The sequence below is a fragment of the Anguilla anguilla genome, chromosome 15 (genome assembly GCF_013347855.1).
Source record: "Anguilla anguilla isolate fAngAng1 chromosome 15, fAngAng1.pri, whole genome shotgun sequence".
NCBI classification, from domain to species: Eukaryota; Metazoa; Chordata; class Actinopteri; order Anguilliformes; family Anguillidae; genus Anguilla; species Anguilla anguilla.
The window spans coordinates 26,885,449-26,901,737 of NC_049215.1; the positions used below are offsets into that span (position 1 = coordinate 26,885,449).

At 44.1% G+C, this 16,289-nt stretch overlaps 1 protein-coding gene across 1 annotated transcript; it reads right to left on the reverse strand.

Annotated features, from left to right (window-relative positions):
- Positions 1-648: 648 nt before the first annotated feature.
- On the reverse strand, positions 649-15,425 carry LOC118214180 (sodium/potassium-transporting ATPase subunit alpha-1). The gene is made up of 22 exons (XM_035393851.1): positions 15,256-15,425; positions 9,106-9,219; positions 8,893-8,952; positions 7,959-8,162; positions 7,736-7,849; positions 7,184-7,318; positions 6,947-7,064; positions 6,451-6,719; positions 5,584-5,892; positions 4,606-4,740; positions 4,219-4,411; positions 3,808-3,983; positions 3,578-3,714; positions 3,300-3,450; positions 2,954-3,122; positions 2,706-2,860; positions 2,485-2,608; positions 1,952-2,097; positions 1,677-1,807; positions 1,477-1,578; positions 1,231-1,322; positions 649-889 (listed from the first exon to the last, which is right to left on the reverse strand). The coding sequence occupies exons 1-22, from the start codon at positions 15,265-15,267 to the stop codon at positions 861-863; spliced, it is 3,075 nt and encodes a 1,024-aa protein (XP_035249742.1). The 5' UTR covers positions 15,268-15,425; the 3' UTR covers positions 649-860.
- Between the last annotated feature and the right edge of the window lie 864 nt (positions 15,426-16,289).

Genomic DNA, 16,289 nt, shown 5'->3' on the forward strand with positions numbered 1-16,289 from the left:
TTAAAACATGCATTTTACAGTTGTGTTCAGATCTAATCAAGAACACGATGGCCAGGAATATCACATTCCACACATCTTAACGCCTAGAGTAGCACCCAGTGTTCTACCCACATTTGCTGTGGGCACACGTGCAATAGCTTTGCAGTGGGTTACTGAATAAGTACAACACAGCGTATAATTGCTGAACTTAAGGCTACAAGAAAAAAGTATTTTGCTGTTGAACACGCAGAGTTGTAAAATATGACAAGCCAGGATGTCTCTCAGAAACATCCTGTTCTGTACCCACTATAAAAGTATGCATGTTCCACAAACAAAAACATTCTGGGTATCGTAACATTTCACAAATGGAACCACTGGCTGGACTAGCCAACTTTCCACATTATTTAGTTTTAATGAAATTCTGATTTTAACATTTACCTTGTTTTTTTCTGTAGTTGTGGTGAATGTAGCCAGTTACTGAACAACAAAGTGGTTAAAACTGTTTGGACCCCAGCTGATCACTGCTCAGATGCAACACGGAAAATTCCATCAAATTCTGAATCAACAAGACATTCCCTTTTAACATAAATGACATACTGACATCCTTATTTTTCAAAATAGTCAGTTCTATTTTCAGTGTAAAGGAAAGAAAACAAGATGAGACTCCAGTAAGACCTGACTGAATGTTTATTTTATATTACACTGTTAAAAACATGTATAAAATTTGTCCTTCTCCAGAACAAAGGCACACAATGTCTCAGTTCACGATCTCAGGTTGTGTCAAGCATTCTCTATACAAAACATCCAAAAGTTACTTGAGGTTAAAATTCAGAGCAGCAAGACTACCATGCAAGAGAACTGTGTGACGTGGATGGGATGCACTAGTAGTACGTCTCTCTTTCCACCCAACCTGAAAAATAAAAAGAGGTTTTAGCATGTTGAGCCTGAGTTTGTACTTAAAAATACCCACCCCGTTGGCAAGGTACTAATCTTAGAATACGGTTTCTAATGCTCTACAGTGCTGCCATTTTAGGAGCAATTTGCTCCTGAAAATTGATGCTGCTCAATTTGTCAGGTTAGGGGCTCATGTGCTCCTTGTAAAAAATGTAAACGTACAGCCCTGGCATGTATCACAGACACACTGAAACTGCATCATGTGGCTTCATCATACACATAAGACCTTAGGGAAAAGGCACAGGGCACTAGCAGCCATTTCCGTGAGGTGAAAAGTAACAAGTGTTTGAATCTGACCTCCTGGGCTGCGTCGGATGATGAGTTTTCGGATTTCATCGTAAATGAAGATGAGGAGTGAATAGGGGAAGGCGCAGAACCACCAGTTGGGCCTGAGGACGAACAGATGCAAAGCAGAAAAATGCAAAAGAACGTAAGCAAAGTTTCAAATGCAGGCCAGATCCAGAGAACGTAAGTGGCAGGACAAGTGAATGTAGACCACACGTGCATGGAGACCCTGAACATGCAGGTGGCTGCAGAACTCACTTCAGAGGGTACATTCTGAGGGCGATGTCCATTCCTGGGCAGTAGGACAGGAAGGCAGCCAGAGCTGTTTCTTCAAACAATCCGAAGATGAGGATTTTGTTCCTAAGATGGACAAAGAGCACATTTTTTTTTTGGTTAGTTTAGTTCACACCGTTCTTCTGGCCCTGCAGATATGGGCTCACTGCTTTCCACAGCCTTACTTCATTCCCTGCTGGAAGACGGAGTTCCTCCTGGTCTTGCAGATGATCAGATCAGCCCACTGCACGACCACAATGCTGGTGAAGAAGGCGGTGTGGCAGGTGAACTCCACGATCTTCCTCTGCTCGTACGTCTGAGGTCCGGGGGAAAAGAGGGAGAAACCCAAAATGAGTGTTCCAACACGACTCTACATTCCTCAACGACAGATCCATTCCAACGCCTTTTTTAGCCCTCTTCCCAACCCCCGTTTCCCACGTTACAGGCGTGAGGTACTGACCCACTGCTGGCCGTAGCTGTCCTCCAGGTCGTTCATGTATTTGTCGTCCCAGTTCACGCGGATACCGACCAGGTCCGCGGGGAGGAATCCGTTCTCGGCAAGGATGACAAAGTAGGTAAAGAAACCAGCGAGAGCCTGGATCATACCTGCCAATAAAACAGACAGGATTAAGCAAAAGCTGTCAACATCCATGACCCCATGGTAAACACCATGCCACCTTTCTAGTTAACCCCATGTATTCAACATGTTTAAGCCAGGAATGTAAAGCATGGCTTCTGATAGGGCAGTCTGAGGCATTTAGAATCCACAATTAGTAATTTTACGACGAGGGCGGGCAACAGCGAACAGGAAACAGTTATCCAGTGGTAATATCTACAGTATGAAAACATTTTTTAGATGCATATACATTTGTAAATGCAGTAATATCTACACCCTACTCTCTCGCCCCCACAAACTGTGACTAAGCAACTTATACTCTGTAGTATTCCAGAAGACCCAGAACACAGGTTTCCCTGGACAGAACAAGCTCTTACCGATCTGTCCATAGGCTATGCTGATGAGCCTCTCGTTCACCAGCTTGTCTGTTTTGGGGTTTCTGGGCTGTCTCTTCATGATGTCGCTCTCAGCTGCTTCGTAGGCCAGTGAAATGGCGGGAACCTTAAGCGTGGCAAAAAGAAGAACTGCGTATGAGTCATCCAAAGTCACAAAGAGACGCCACTGATGAAATCAAACCTCAAAATGTATGTATCCTCACCATGTCAGTGCCCAGGTCGATACAGAGGATGGTGACGGTGCCCAGGGGCAGGGGGATATTTGCAATGATGAAGAGGAGGAAGGGTGTGATCTCAGGAATGTTGCTAGTGAGAGTGTAGGCGATAGACTTCTTCAAGTTGTCAAAGATCAGACGGCCTGAGGACAAAAGAAACGCGTGTTAGAAACAGAGCTTGCCACCTTCTGAAATCTGCAGTAAAGGGAGGTTTTTTTTTTATTTATTTTAGATACCTTCTTCCACCCCAGTCACAATTGAAGCAAAGTTGTCATCCAGCAGAATCATGTCAGCAGCCTGTTTGGAGACGTCTGAGCCAGCAATGCCCATAGCAACGCCAATGTCCGCCTTCTTCAGAGCGGGAGAGTCGTTGACACCATCGCCTGTCACAGCCACAATGGCACCCTGGGAAGGGGGGGGGGGGGGGGGGGGGGGGAAGAGAGCCAGTCCAGTTAAAAGGCTGAAAACGTCTCATTGAATACACAACAAAAAATGTCTCCACCTGGCTGCCTTTCAGCTCAGACCAGAACAGACACTGGTTTACAGCTGTGAGAACGGCTTTCACTAAGTGCGGTTCAGTACCTGTCTCTGGCAGCCTTCCACGATGATGAGCTTCTGCTGTGGAGAGGTTCTCGCAAACACAATCTCGGTGTGGTGTTTAAGGATGTCATCCAGCTGCTCAGGGGACAGATCCTTAAGGTCTCCTCCATGGACCACGCAGGCCTTAGCATCTCTGGACAGAGGAGGGGAAAGACGACGCCATTTTAGAACTGCAGCCCGACGCACTTCCGAACGAGAATCCTCCCCAGTTTGTGTGCCCTGATCCACCCAACTGCATGCAAAACTGCTACGTGAATTACCTGGGATTGACTTCGTGAACTGGAATGTTCAGACGTGCAGCGATGTCTTCAACCGTCTCGTTGCCTTCAGAGATGATGCCTACACCTTTAGCAATGGCCTTTGCAGTGATTGGATGATCACCGGTTACCATGATAACCTGAGGAGAGAGAAGACGAAGAGTTTAAAGCCTCAAATGCAAATTCAGCACGTTCTCCATCAGAGGACCGAGGGAATTCCCTGACTGGTGTACCTTGATTCCAGCGCTTCTGCACTTGCCCACAGCGTCGGGCACGGCGGCACGGGGGGGGTCAATCATGGACATGAGGCCGACGAAGCAGAGATTCTCCGTGGGGAAGTTCACCTCATCGGTGTCAAACTGGAAGCCTTCAGGAAACTGGTCATCGGGCAGAGAAAAATGGCAGAACCCTGTAGAGGAGAAACGGTTTAAAAGTTTTAAAAAAATATTCTCAACCTTCAATGGTTTATACAAACATAAGACCTTTCTTGGTTTGTTGTTGTGATCATGTTTCGTGTTTAAATTCAAGTTTAATGAGAAGCTGAAGCAAGCAGACTTTGAGCATTCTTTACACCAATGGCAACAACTCCTGGACCCTAAACATCAACAGAGACTGGAATGTGGGAGCGGGGGAGATTTTCTTACCCAGCACTCTCTCTCCCAGGCCTCCCAGTTCCAGGTATGCGTTCTGGAAGGCGTCCTTCATCTCCTCATCCAAGGGCTGCTCTTTGCCCTGGATCAAGATGGTGGCACAGCGATCCAGAATCCTCTCCGGGGCTCCCTTCATCACCAGCAGGTGCTTGGACTCAGAGGCATTGGTGTTCTTGTGGATGGAAAGCTGCGAGAGAAGAAAACCCCACGTCAGTGTTCTGGAACTCCATTGCTTTAAATGACTAGTACTGATTGTTCCATCAGCATCAGAATGTTCAGTTACGAAACATTCTAATCACATGTTTGTCCTCTTACACCTTAAAGGGTCAAATGTGATTCAAACTGCACTTAAAGTAATATGACAGGGTATGGAGGGTGTACCTGGTACTTGTTGGTGGAGTTGAAGGGGATTTCTGCGATCTTGTTGTACTGCTCTCTCATTTCCTTCACAGACCCACAGCACAGCTCAATGCACTTCAGCAGGGCAGATTCAGAGGCGTCACCAGCCACATCTCTCTGCGACAAAGGAAACCAAAACAGCACAATGAGTCAACTGGCTGGTGTAAAGCCTCCATCATTATCTTCAACTGGTGATGAAACTGGATAGGACGACTGCAGGCTGCCAATTTAATCTTGGTAAAGGTCACATAAGGCTGCAGACGTACCGAGTTGGACTATAAGCACAGCTCGTGTCAGTGGGAACTGCCTGAAGGCCAAGACTTGGCCATCCTAACAGTGGGGGGGGGGGGGGGGATAATCCGCAGCGAGATCAGGAGGGACACATCACGTTAAAACCGGTCCTTAGCGAGGCGGGACTCAGCAGAAACGCAGCTCCAATTACGGGCCACGACAGTTTACTCCAGCACACGCTCAAAACGGCTCCTTCGCCTTGTGGCGCGAGACAAAGACGAGGCTCGGGCTATGAGCTATATTCATCCTCAGTGGGAAGAGCACAACCAAAAACAGATCTGTTAACTGGAATTTATTAAGCAGCAGAAGACACTGCTGAACTCCAGACTCATCTTACTGCATTTTGTTCTCAGCTACAAGCTGTAATTACACGAAAACTTCCAGCCTCCTGTGGCGTTTGGTTTTTTTTTGGGGAGAGAATGGTGTGACATTATCAAATTACGCAATTCTTACCTACCATTAAACATCTGAAAGTAGCAGTTATACAATTTAGTAGCTATAAACAACTGACAGGCAGGCGGCTGGTGAAACTGAACTCACATTTAAGATGGGGGTGTTTATGCGCATGTGAAACTGAACTCACCTTCAGGACGGGCACGTTTACTCCTATATAAAACTGAACTCACCTTCAGGATGGGCACGTTTATGGGCATGTAAAACTGAACTCACCTTCAGGATGGGCACGTTGGCCTGCTCGGCCAGGAAGACGGCGCGGTTGCACAAGCCGGCGATGCGCGCCAGGGCGGCCCAGGTGGCGGAGCTGCGGTCGAAGGAGGTGCCGCTCTGGTTCTCGGTGGTGTCGGCCTCGTGGATCTGGTTGTCGAACCACATGTGGGCCACGGTCATGCGGTTCTGGGTCAGCGTGCCGGTCTTGTCGGAGCAGATGGTGGAGGTGGAGCCCAGGGTCTCCACGGCCTCCAGGTTCTTCACCAGGCAGTTCTTCTTGGCCATGCGCTTGGCAGTCAGAGTCAGACACACCTGGGAGGGAGGGAGAGGCCGGGGCCGGTGTTCATAAAGAGGCTCGGAGGGGGGCTGGAGGGAGTCTCAGAGGATCAGTTCTTCATTTTGGCTCATAAAAGAGAGCTAGGAGATGGACAAGGAAAACCTGACCCTAGATCAGCACGCCTACCATTTATGAACATGGACTTCATAAACAGAGAGAGTTGGCTTGATTACTCAAATTTTAAAACACACGCACAGCCACTGAATAAAGACTCTTGAGAACCCTTTGTGGGGTCTAATCAAAATACATGTCCATGCATGAATTTCAATCCACTTATAATTTCTTGGAATGCACTTCTCAATCTGGCGACATTGTTGCACAAATTAAGCTTTTATTTTTTGGCTACAGTATCAAACAGATTCAGGGATTTAAGCATTTCAGGTATTTCAATAAGACCTCTTCCAAAATGCAGAACAAAGGAGACTTATATGGACACAGTGCGCCTGCACTCTGAAGTCCTGTATAAGCTCTGATCCCTTCCTGCTTTTGAGATATATTTGAAGTAAGGAATTCTGGGAAACTTCTCCACTCACGGTGACAGTGGCCAGCAGACCCTCGGGCACGTTGGCGACAATGATCCCGATGAGGAAGATGACGGCTTCCAGCCAGGTGTACCCCAGAATGATGGACAGGATGAAGAAGGACATCCCCAGGAACACGGCCACACCCGTGATGATGTGGATGAAGTGCTCAATTTCAATGGAGATGGGAGTGCGTCCCACTTCCAGGCCAGATGCCAGGGTGGCAATGCGTCCCATCACCGTGCGATCTCCAGTGCTGATTACAATCCCACGGGCCGTCCCTGGGGGGGGGGGCGGGGAACAAACACATCATGGGTCAGTGACAATTCCTTTTTCATTTGCGGAAAATTTCCCAGTTGTACAAACCAAAGATGCACAATTTCAGCAACCAATGCCCACAGAGGTAAATTAGAGATCAATAAGAGATGAATTTGCATATTATGTGAAATGCAGCCCTCAGCAAAACAAGATGGAGAAGCTTTGTGGCGGTGCGGCAGTTGGAAGTTACCTTCAACGCAGTTGGTGGAGAAGAAGGCAATGTTCCTGGTCTCCAGAGGGTTGTCATTGGAGAAGTCAGGGGAGCGGGTCTGAGGCTCAGATTCGCCAGTGAGGGAGGAGTTGTCCACCTGAGGATGATCACATGAGACCAGATCAGACCTGACCAGATCACCACACCAGACCAGGTCACACCAGATAAAGGAGGACCCGGAGACGGAGGGAGCTGAGGTCGGCTCCAGGGACCCACCTTGCAGCCGTGAGCGGAGATGATGCGCAGGTCAGCGGGGATCCTGTCTCCACCCTTCACCTCCACCAGATCTCCAATCACAACCTCCTCTGCATTGATGCTGTTCTTCTCACCATCACGGATGACCAGGGCTTGCTGCCAGATAGGACAGAAAGACTTAATTTCTCAGGCAAAACACAACCCGTTTATCCTTTAGGGTTAAGGTTTGCTTAAACTTGCCAAGTCAGACAAGTTAGTAAGAAACCTACTTGCCCAAGCTAAATTTGTGCTTGTCCTGATATGGTGAGTTTACTTGCAATGTGAAGTGCATTTCTCATTTTTAAATAAATACACAAACAAACAAGTAAAAAAACTGGATGAGACCACCTTAAAAGTAACATGCAACTCTGTTCTAGTTCAGCAACACCAAACGCAGATTTGAATGAACACAATCGTGAATCATCCCTCAAGTGGCCGAGCAGCTTTACTTGCCAGACGCATGGTTTTACTTGCCCAGGGCAAGTGTTAATGTGGAACGCTGTAATTATCACAGGAAGATTCAAGACTTCATACCTGAGGAACCAAGTTCTTGAAGGAGTCCATGATCTTGGAGCTTTTGGCTTCTTGGTAGTATGAGAAGCAGCCAGTGATGATGACGACAGCAGACAACACAACACCCAAGTACAACTGTGCAGAGCAAGAGACAAAATGTCACAAACAAGATCACAGCAACAAAAAAAAAAAATTTTTTTTTTTTTAAATTCTCATTTCCAAAATGCCTCCACCGTGTCCTCACGTTATCATTGGCTGGCTCCTCCTCCATGGCGGCCTGAATTCCGTACGCGAGGAAGCAGAGGACGGCTCCGGTCCACAGCAGCATGGAGAAGCCACCGAACATCTGCTTGCAGAACTTTACCCATTCTGGTGTGGTGGGGGGCGGGGTCAGGGCGTTCGGCCCATCGCGGGCCAGGATTTCTGCCGCACGGGCACCTGTAAGCCCCTGAGAGGCGGGACAACACGGATTACAAAACAGCAGGCGTGTGTTCTACAGTGACTGAAAGGAAAATAAGCCCATTTCAGGCCTGCTGCAACTGAAATGGGAAAAAAATTAAATAAACATATCACCATCTAGGAACTACTAAAAAGGACTCAGAAATGTCTTTCAATGAGAAAATGTCAGGAAAACAGCCATTTTACCAATACTAATTCATATTGTCCATGCAAATGAACAGTTCTGGTTTTTGGTTAAAGTTTTTTAGACTTAGCAACAAAAAACAGCAAAGGATTATGAAAAACATGATCACTGAGTGATCACTGAGCCAAAAACATCCTATGTCCCTTGTGGTTGCTAAGTAACAAGCTGTTGCAGTGAAAAGTGTTGCATCTTCATATGAAAGTGGAGCTCATATCCCTCTGTAAAATCTCTAGAGAACTACTCAGGAAGAGACACTACTCATTATGTTGTGATTAAAACAAGGGAAAAAAAACAACTGCCATTCCATTATACACATGGATATGAAGGATAAAACTGCAAATGGGAGTCAAACATTGCCCCTCGCAATCGACTTTGTCATTCAACGGCAGCACAACCGCTTTGCCCGCTGGTTCTCAGGAAGACACCCGCACTCCTATCAGAGCGCGTAGTGCTCAGGTGTGCACCAATTCAGTGACACCCTGCTGAGATCTGTACTCTCTCGGCATCACTCGGCTTCATAAGTACTGGGACTCACCCTGCTCAAGTCTGTGCTATACTTGCGGTGAAGCTCATCCAGGGTCAATTTGTGATCGTCCTACGGGAGGAAAAGAGAGAGCATGTAACAAGTCCTCAGTAATTTAAACTAACAATCACCAATACGTCGGCTATTGAAAACAAGGGTAGCCACATTTCGAGCGCAGGAGTTTTACTTCGGCCTGAAGTACACAAAAAATAGAGTGACCCTCACCAGATCCACTTCCTTCTTCAGCTCGTCCATGTCCTTCTCCTTCTTCTTGGCCTTGGCCTTCTTCTTCCCGCCCTGCTCGGAGGTCGCCGCCAACTCATACTGGTCCCTTCCTTCCTGCGACAGAGCAAGCAAGGAGCAGGCGTTAGCCAGCAGAAATGCACAGGGCACGCAGGCGCGTGTTCACCTGCATGCGTTCACTCACAAACGCCAAAAACGCCTGAAATAAAAGGGGAAGTCGAGGCCAAAGTGCCACTGAACAGACCATTACCTCTCAGCTGAGTTCTACTTTCAGCTCTACAGTCAAGTCAGCACCTCATTTCCTACCAGCCAGTAGAAATTGCAGGCTATACAGTATACTTGAAAATGAAGGAAAGGAATAAGTCATTACTCCTTATAATTTGTTTTGGTTTTACTGTACAAGCAAAATCTGCCAAAATGCTTCCCTCAACAGCCATTTCCTGCATAGAAATTTTTAAGGCGGCTTCCCAGCCAATTTCCCAGTCCACCTTAAGAGAGCGACAGAGAAGGGGGGGGGGGGCAAATTTGGTGAACAAACGACCAGAGTGCGTCCAAAATGGCAGACCAACAGAACTGGCACAGTAGATAAAGCCAGCTTGGCAGAGAGAGGTAGTGCAGAGGTAGAGCAGCACAGAAGCATATTAACCACACGCGCACGGTCATACCGGACTCTATGACCGGTATGACCGTGCGCGACTAAAATCATTCAGGCTGCAAATTTGGCAGATAATGGTGTCTACTGATTGTTACAGATCGACAATGCAATGAAGTAAGACAGCAGCTATTTTAGGAAGAGAAGGAGAGATGACTCGGATGAGGAAAGGTGATGGCGTAGACTAACATTAGCCAACTACAGGTAATTGGCCAATTTACAGACAATTTAATTCATTTAGCTTCGGCTAATGTCGGTAAGATTGTACTGTTAACACCCCCTCCCCCTTACAACCGATGGACCATATAAAGACAAACTACAAAGAGATGGTCACAAAATTTAAAAGTGTGAAATAAAAATAATAAAAACACATTTAAAAAAGGCAAACGCAAGGTGTGATGTCTGGGCCTCAACGCTTTTACTTGGGAGAAGATTCCCTTACGCTGTTATGGTTCTTTTCTCATCAAAGGCATTCCAGACATGGGTATCAAGAAAAGCCCAAAAATGCCCCGAGTGTGCACTGATCCAGGCCACACTACCACCATAGCCCATTTCTGAACCAGAACAGGGCATGGATGTGCCCAAGCATTTGAGACCCGATTCATGATGCCAGAAGCCCAATATTGAAGAGCATTTGCTTTTATTTTTGTACAACTTCTTCAAAACACACGCTAAAAAATGTAATAACAGTTTTGAAACGCTGATAAAGAAAGACAAAAATATGCTTCTTTAGATTTAGCAGCCTACCAGAGTTGTACACACCAAGCAGCCTAACTGGGGCTTTCAGACCACAGCCATTTTGTTTTACTGGTCACCATTTTATTCATGACTACTTTTGTTTCAAAGCTTTTGAAGCCTCTGTGAAATTCAAAATAGTTTACATGAAAATGAAAGTAAACAAAATGGTACAAGATCTCTTTCACCACATTCCTACCAGACTGAATATCTCTACATCAGTAGCCAGTGCCACTCAATCTGCTGAACACCCAGCTAGATGAGGACACAACAGCATTATCCACAAGTGTTAGAAGTGAGTCCAGTAGAGCAACACATAGGCCTAACTTTCTAGGCAGAATTTTCACTTCTTTTACTTCAAGCCTTGGAAAATCAGCACTTCTCCCGGCTATTCTATAACATTCAGAATTAAAATCTCAAATCCAATGAGTGTCTTGAGAACGGAGTGAAATCGGTTTGCTTGGCCATAGCATTAGCTCACTTAAGGCGTGCTGAAGCTGGTTTCAGAAGATTTCAGCAAACTGCCATTGACATGCCACCAACGTGCATCCAAACTCTAAAATCTGATTCAGAAATGCGCATACGATGCACTGTATACAGAGGTTATTTTCTTCCCAAAACTGACCAATGATATTTGGACAAGATTAAGTAAGCATCAAATGAAACCAAAATAATTTGTTATGCACAATACAACCCGTAATTCACTTCTTGACACATTTTTATGTGCTTTGCTTACAGTTCCTTCAGTGGCAAGAAAGTTGCTTGTTGAACCTTCAGCACCAGACATGTAGTGTGTGCTGAAATCTAACTTACAAGTGTGAAAGTGAGCTCTGTTCTCTGAGACCCAGCTCTTTTTTGTGTTAAATATCTAGTTTTGTTTTCTTAATATAGGCTATAATACCAGAACTCAGGTTGGACAATATTACTCTTACAGTCTACATTGTTAGCTCCCTCTCTCACATTGCCATGGGCAACACATTCACAGCCCTGACTATGTCACTGGAAGAGTCACATGCTCATATCTGTTTAAAAAAAAAAAAAAAAAAAAAAAAAAAAAAAAAAAAAAACCTTTTGCTTTTTCTTTCAAAAGCAGACTTAAGCTTACATGACTGGTACTTGCAAGCATTCTTATAAAACCTGGCAAGACAGCACACTTATTATGATTTAGCAAAATTAAACAATGTTCAATTGTTGGTAAAGCTCATTTCAGCTATGCGGTAGATTCCAGAGTTACCTATCCGACACAAAGACAAACAAGTTTATTTTTGGAAAACTATTACTTAATCTCTGCAACATTCTGAATGTGAAAGCATCCAAGTAACTATAGTAACACAAACTCATCTGGTTACAGAATATTTTAAATTCTGCATGCATTAAAAGCACCACACTTAATGGTGCGGCAACCAAAGCAAACAAAAGGGTGTCTTTCCCTGCAAGGAAGCCCGGCTGGTGTGGAACCCCCCCCCCCCCTCATGTAAAGGTCACATGACCATTACATTCCAACTGCTCCCAAACATGGCTGCTATTGACAAAACATGCAATAGCCTTTAGGCGGCGTACTCGAACCATATGCAAATATTACCTTACAACACATTTTATTTGGTTGATGCTTTTTTTCCCCCCACAGCGACATACAGCAAGTGCATACCGAAGGACTTCGGAAACAAATACAAATAGAGATCAGATATAAAACAGCTCTACCATAAAGCAGCAGCTATCCATAGCCGTGAACATCGAGTCTAGCTCACAAAGTAAAGCAATGGACAAGTCTTAAATTAAAAGAGAGGCATGATCACAGATGGAGGCACCTTCTAACCAGTCACCCCTTCCTTGCCTGCTATCCTCTCTGCTTTCTCCCTGTCTGAATGAAGCAAAAAATAAATTAAAAATAAAAAGGAGGGCGGCCTGTCTGTTCTCCTTTAATAAAAAGAAAAAAGCATACATTTTCTTTAACAAGTTTCTAGCAAATTGTTACAGATGTTTGAATTTTTTTATACCTTCATGCTACTGACAACACTGTTCAACCAAAAACAATATTGGTTAATAAAAGCGGCACAAGATAGCCCTATGGTATGAACCACTGCAAACTTGCTTTCCAAAGGAGGTGACAAGATTTCTCAAGAACAATTGTGATGTGTCAGCCCTGTTCTGCTGTAGTCTGATTCTCAATCATACTGTATGTGTTATTAACAGGTCTATGTTTATCACAGAACCAGGAGTCTGAATGACGAAACGCAGTAGAAGCCTCAATGTTACCTTTTATGGCAAAAAACTCAATGGCCAAAGCCTTTGCTGCACTAGAAAACAAAGAGGACCACACGGGGTTCGGCAATGGAAGCTTCCCTGCGTTCAGAGCAGAAGCTAAAAGCAAAGGGTTCAGAATGTGTGTGCGATGAGGCATGATGGGTTCCTTCCCAAGGCCTCCTCCATTTAAGAAGGGTTAAAATCTCAGCCTGATTAAATATTTTGGAAACCACGCAGGGGTCGAGAGACGGAAAAGTCAGTTTTCATTTTTGTGACAGAGGGGATCATGAGTGTCAAAAGGCTTTCCCTAATACACAATGGCTGTCGAGCAGAAAGAATGTTAAATCCTCAGGAGGAGAGAGACGGCTGGGGGCCGGGAAGGGGGCGGGGCATACCCTCCGCCTCACTTCCCTGGAGATTCGAATGACCAGCTGCTGCGGACGCCAGACACTAACTTCAGAGCACAGCTAGGCGAAAAACAGGGAAAGTGATTCTTAGGAGTAGCCTACTTTATTCTGGATTGTGCAATACAAAACCGGGGGATTATGTAATACAAAGCCGGCAAATGAAACTTGGGCGAACACTGAAAACGCTTCCATTGCTGTGCAGAGCCACGTATTACAATAACACGGCATTGTGTTGAGATAAAAACATTGCTTATTTAAAATGGAAACATCAAGGGATACGCATTGCTGTAGATAACCGTTCCAATTTCTTACTATAATTATTTGCCGTGGATCTGAAAAGCAGAAATTAAGTAGTTATGGTCGTTAACAATCACTGGATCATACCCCCAGGTGTGTTCAACTGTACTTACTCTGGCTGGCTGTTTCAATGCATAGTCTCCTACATACAGCTGTGTAAACAGTTTTTTTTTTTTTTAAATGAGAGGTACACAACCAATATACATTATTAGCATCATCATGAGCTGCTCATAATGTGCAAGACACAACCCATGAGCTGGAATGCTGGAAAGACACGCCGCGATCTTACACTTTCCGCATCAATATCGCGGGACGCAAAGCAGTAAGACACCTAGCCTAACCTGCTTGGGAACAAAGCACAAGCCTACACCACGCAACATAATAAAATCGGAGATGCTTTAAAGATGTTTTAAGTGAATTCTCGAGTATGTCGTGTATATATAACCGGTTTTAAGTGTACAGTGGAAATATTTGAAAAGTTACTAGTGTTCGATGTTAAAACCCACAGGATAACACTAGTCGAATAGTACATTTTTGTTACATCAATGACCGGTACAAAGTGGTTGGACTATTATAGCATAATTTCGCAGCACAGTAAAAACAACCTCCATCCTGGGACAATGCGCCTTTCATCCCGTGACCATTACAGTTAGCCTCTACTCCATTATACCTGTGCATTTTCTTGGGTTTCCCATATTTGTTATTTGCCCCAATAAACCAGTGATCCATACGGAAAATGTATTCCTATAAATTTGCGACAAAAATTATGAAGACATCAGCAACGGATGTGCCGAAAGCTGATCTATGAGACCCTTCAAGAACCAACGTTAACGAAGCCAGTGCTAGCCAAGTTACCGTTACTCAACTTCAATTTCAACTGCATGCCCGTGAGTCAACGTTACTTTAAGTTATTTAATGTTAACAAATAAAGTATGCCCTTCTGTTAAAATAGTTGACCTCTGATTAAACTTGCCTAACGGTGAGTTTGCCTTATTGTGAGGTATTGTTCATCAAATCAAATTTGTTCTAAAAACTCCGTGAATGCAAGTTCTCAATACTATCTTACATAGCAGCAAATAACGTTAGTCTAACTTTGCCCAAGTCACAAGATCACTGTCCTTCCACGAGAAGCGAAAGCATCGAAGTTAAGCAATGTAGCTGGCTAGCCACAAAGATAGACTACCCGACTTCGAGGAGTTACCGTAGAGAAGTTGGCTAGCTACTAGCAAGACAAATACGGATATTCTCCGATCAGGGAATGCCATTTGCTTGTTAGGGAACTCACTAGCCAACGGTAGCTAAACAACATAAGTTAACATGGTAATTCAAATTAAGGCGTCTTAATACCACCAACATATACGAGTGTCACCGAAGTAACAAGTTGTTTCGTCAAACTAGAGTACCGTAACGCTGAAATGCTTTTCATGTAGATGTAACAACTTTTGTGGACTTCAAATCTCCAAGGAAGTTAAGCAATCTCACCAAATCAATCACACGCAGGCCTTTTTCGAGGATAAGATGCCCAACGTTAGACAGCCAGTGTATCTTAGCCAGCCATTGAAACGATCGAACGACACAACAGGGGACACGGTTTTGGAACAAAGTTGAATTGTTTACCATTTAAGAACCACCTGCTTTTGTTTATACACTTAATTTTAACAATAACATAACCACAACGGGCAACCTGTACAATCAGAAAACTTTCGAGCAAATTCAGAAAGGAGAGCATTTCTGGCAATGAAAAGAGAGGAAAAGACAGTACAGGAAGAAAATGATGTTAGCTAGTTTGCTACTTACTCCAAGTCCCATTTTTTCTGAGTTTATATAACAATCTTCTTAAATTCTCCAAACCCAAGGTTTTTTTTTTAAATAAATAAATATTTTCTTTAAAATTGTATTTTGCTACCCCCGTACCCCGTCCACGCGTGTCACTTCTCCCGGACACGCATCTAACCGCCCTGGTAGACCGGAGCTGAAGTACTTTTATACTGTGTTCCTTGGCTCGTGACGTCTGCTCCTTTTTCCATGGTAACGATGAATAGAAGGGAGGGTCTTCACCGTCGAATGGGTTTCACCATCTTCTACTCTTTCTGTTGTGCGCTAGCCAGTGTATTTTGGTAAGGAAGTTGAAATAAACCTATTTTCCACGGCTACTAAGACACGAATTGTAAAAATCTTTCTTACCTTTCCCACCTGCTTTGTTGAATAAGATAATTTAGAATAACTATTTCAGGGAATCGCACTCGGCTCACATGTTATCAAACGTGACTAAAAATCCAGTTAACCTCTGGAGAAAAAAAAATACATTTTTTGTGCAACTTCAGCATTTTTGACCTTGACCAAATGAATGATAGGTCACAAGACAAGGTAGTTTTAGATTAGTAGTTTCTAACCAGCAGGATATTGAAAGAATATCATTCAGATGGTCTTCATCATTGCCTCATTCAAATTACTAATATGAAAAGGAAAATCTTTATATATTTTGTGTGTCTGAGTGTTTACTGCTGTGTTATTCATTTAAGTTGGAATAAAGGTTGCTTTACATTCTGTTTGTTTTAAACACACCTGCATGATGCATAGAGAAAATGTATGTGAAAGATGCATAATAAATATGCATTATCAATTTTGATCTTTGAGCTTACATTATAGATGCTTAAACCAAATGAAATTATATTGAGATAACATGTTGAGACAAATGAAATAAGCTGATCAATATTTATTTTTCATGTACGGTTAACACACAACTAACCAGAAAATGGATGGTCTTATCTTTGAGTTTTATCATATTAACTTTCTAATTAAAATTCACATTCCCTCCTATAAATGTGTAT

Bases quoted from the DNA above. Each gene is read 5' to 3' on its own strand.
- LOC118214180 (XM_035393851.1), bottom strand. The intron at 6,720-6,946 runs GTAACTTCCAAC...CCCCCCCCCCAG, and splicing joins CTCCACCAACTGCGTTGAAG to GGACGGCCCGTGGGATTGTA. The intron at 1,323-1,476 runs GTGAGTTCTGCA...GTTCGTCCTCAG, and splicing joins CTCAGAATGTACCCTCTGAA to GCCCAACTGGTGGTTCTGCG.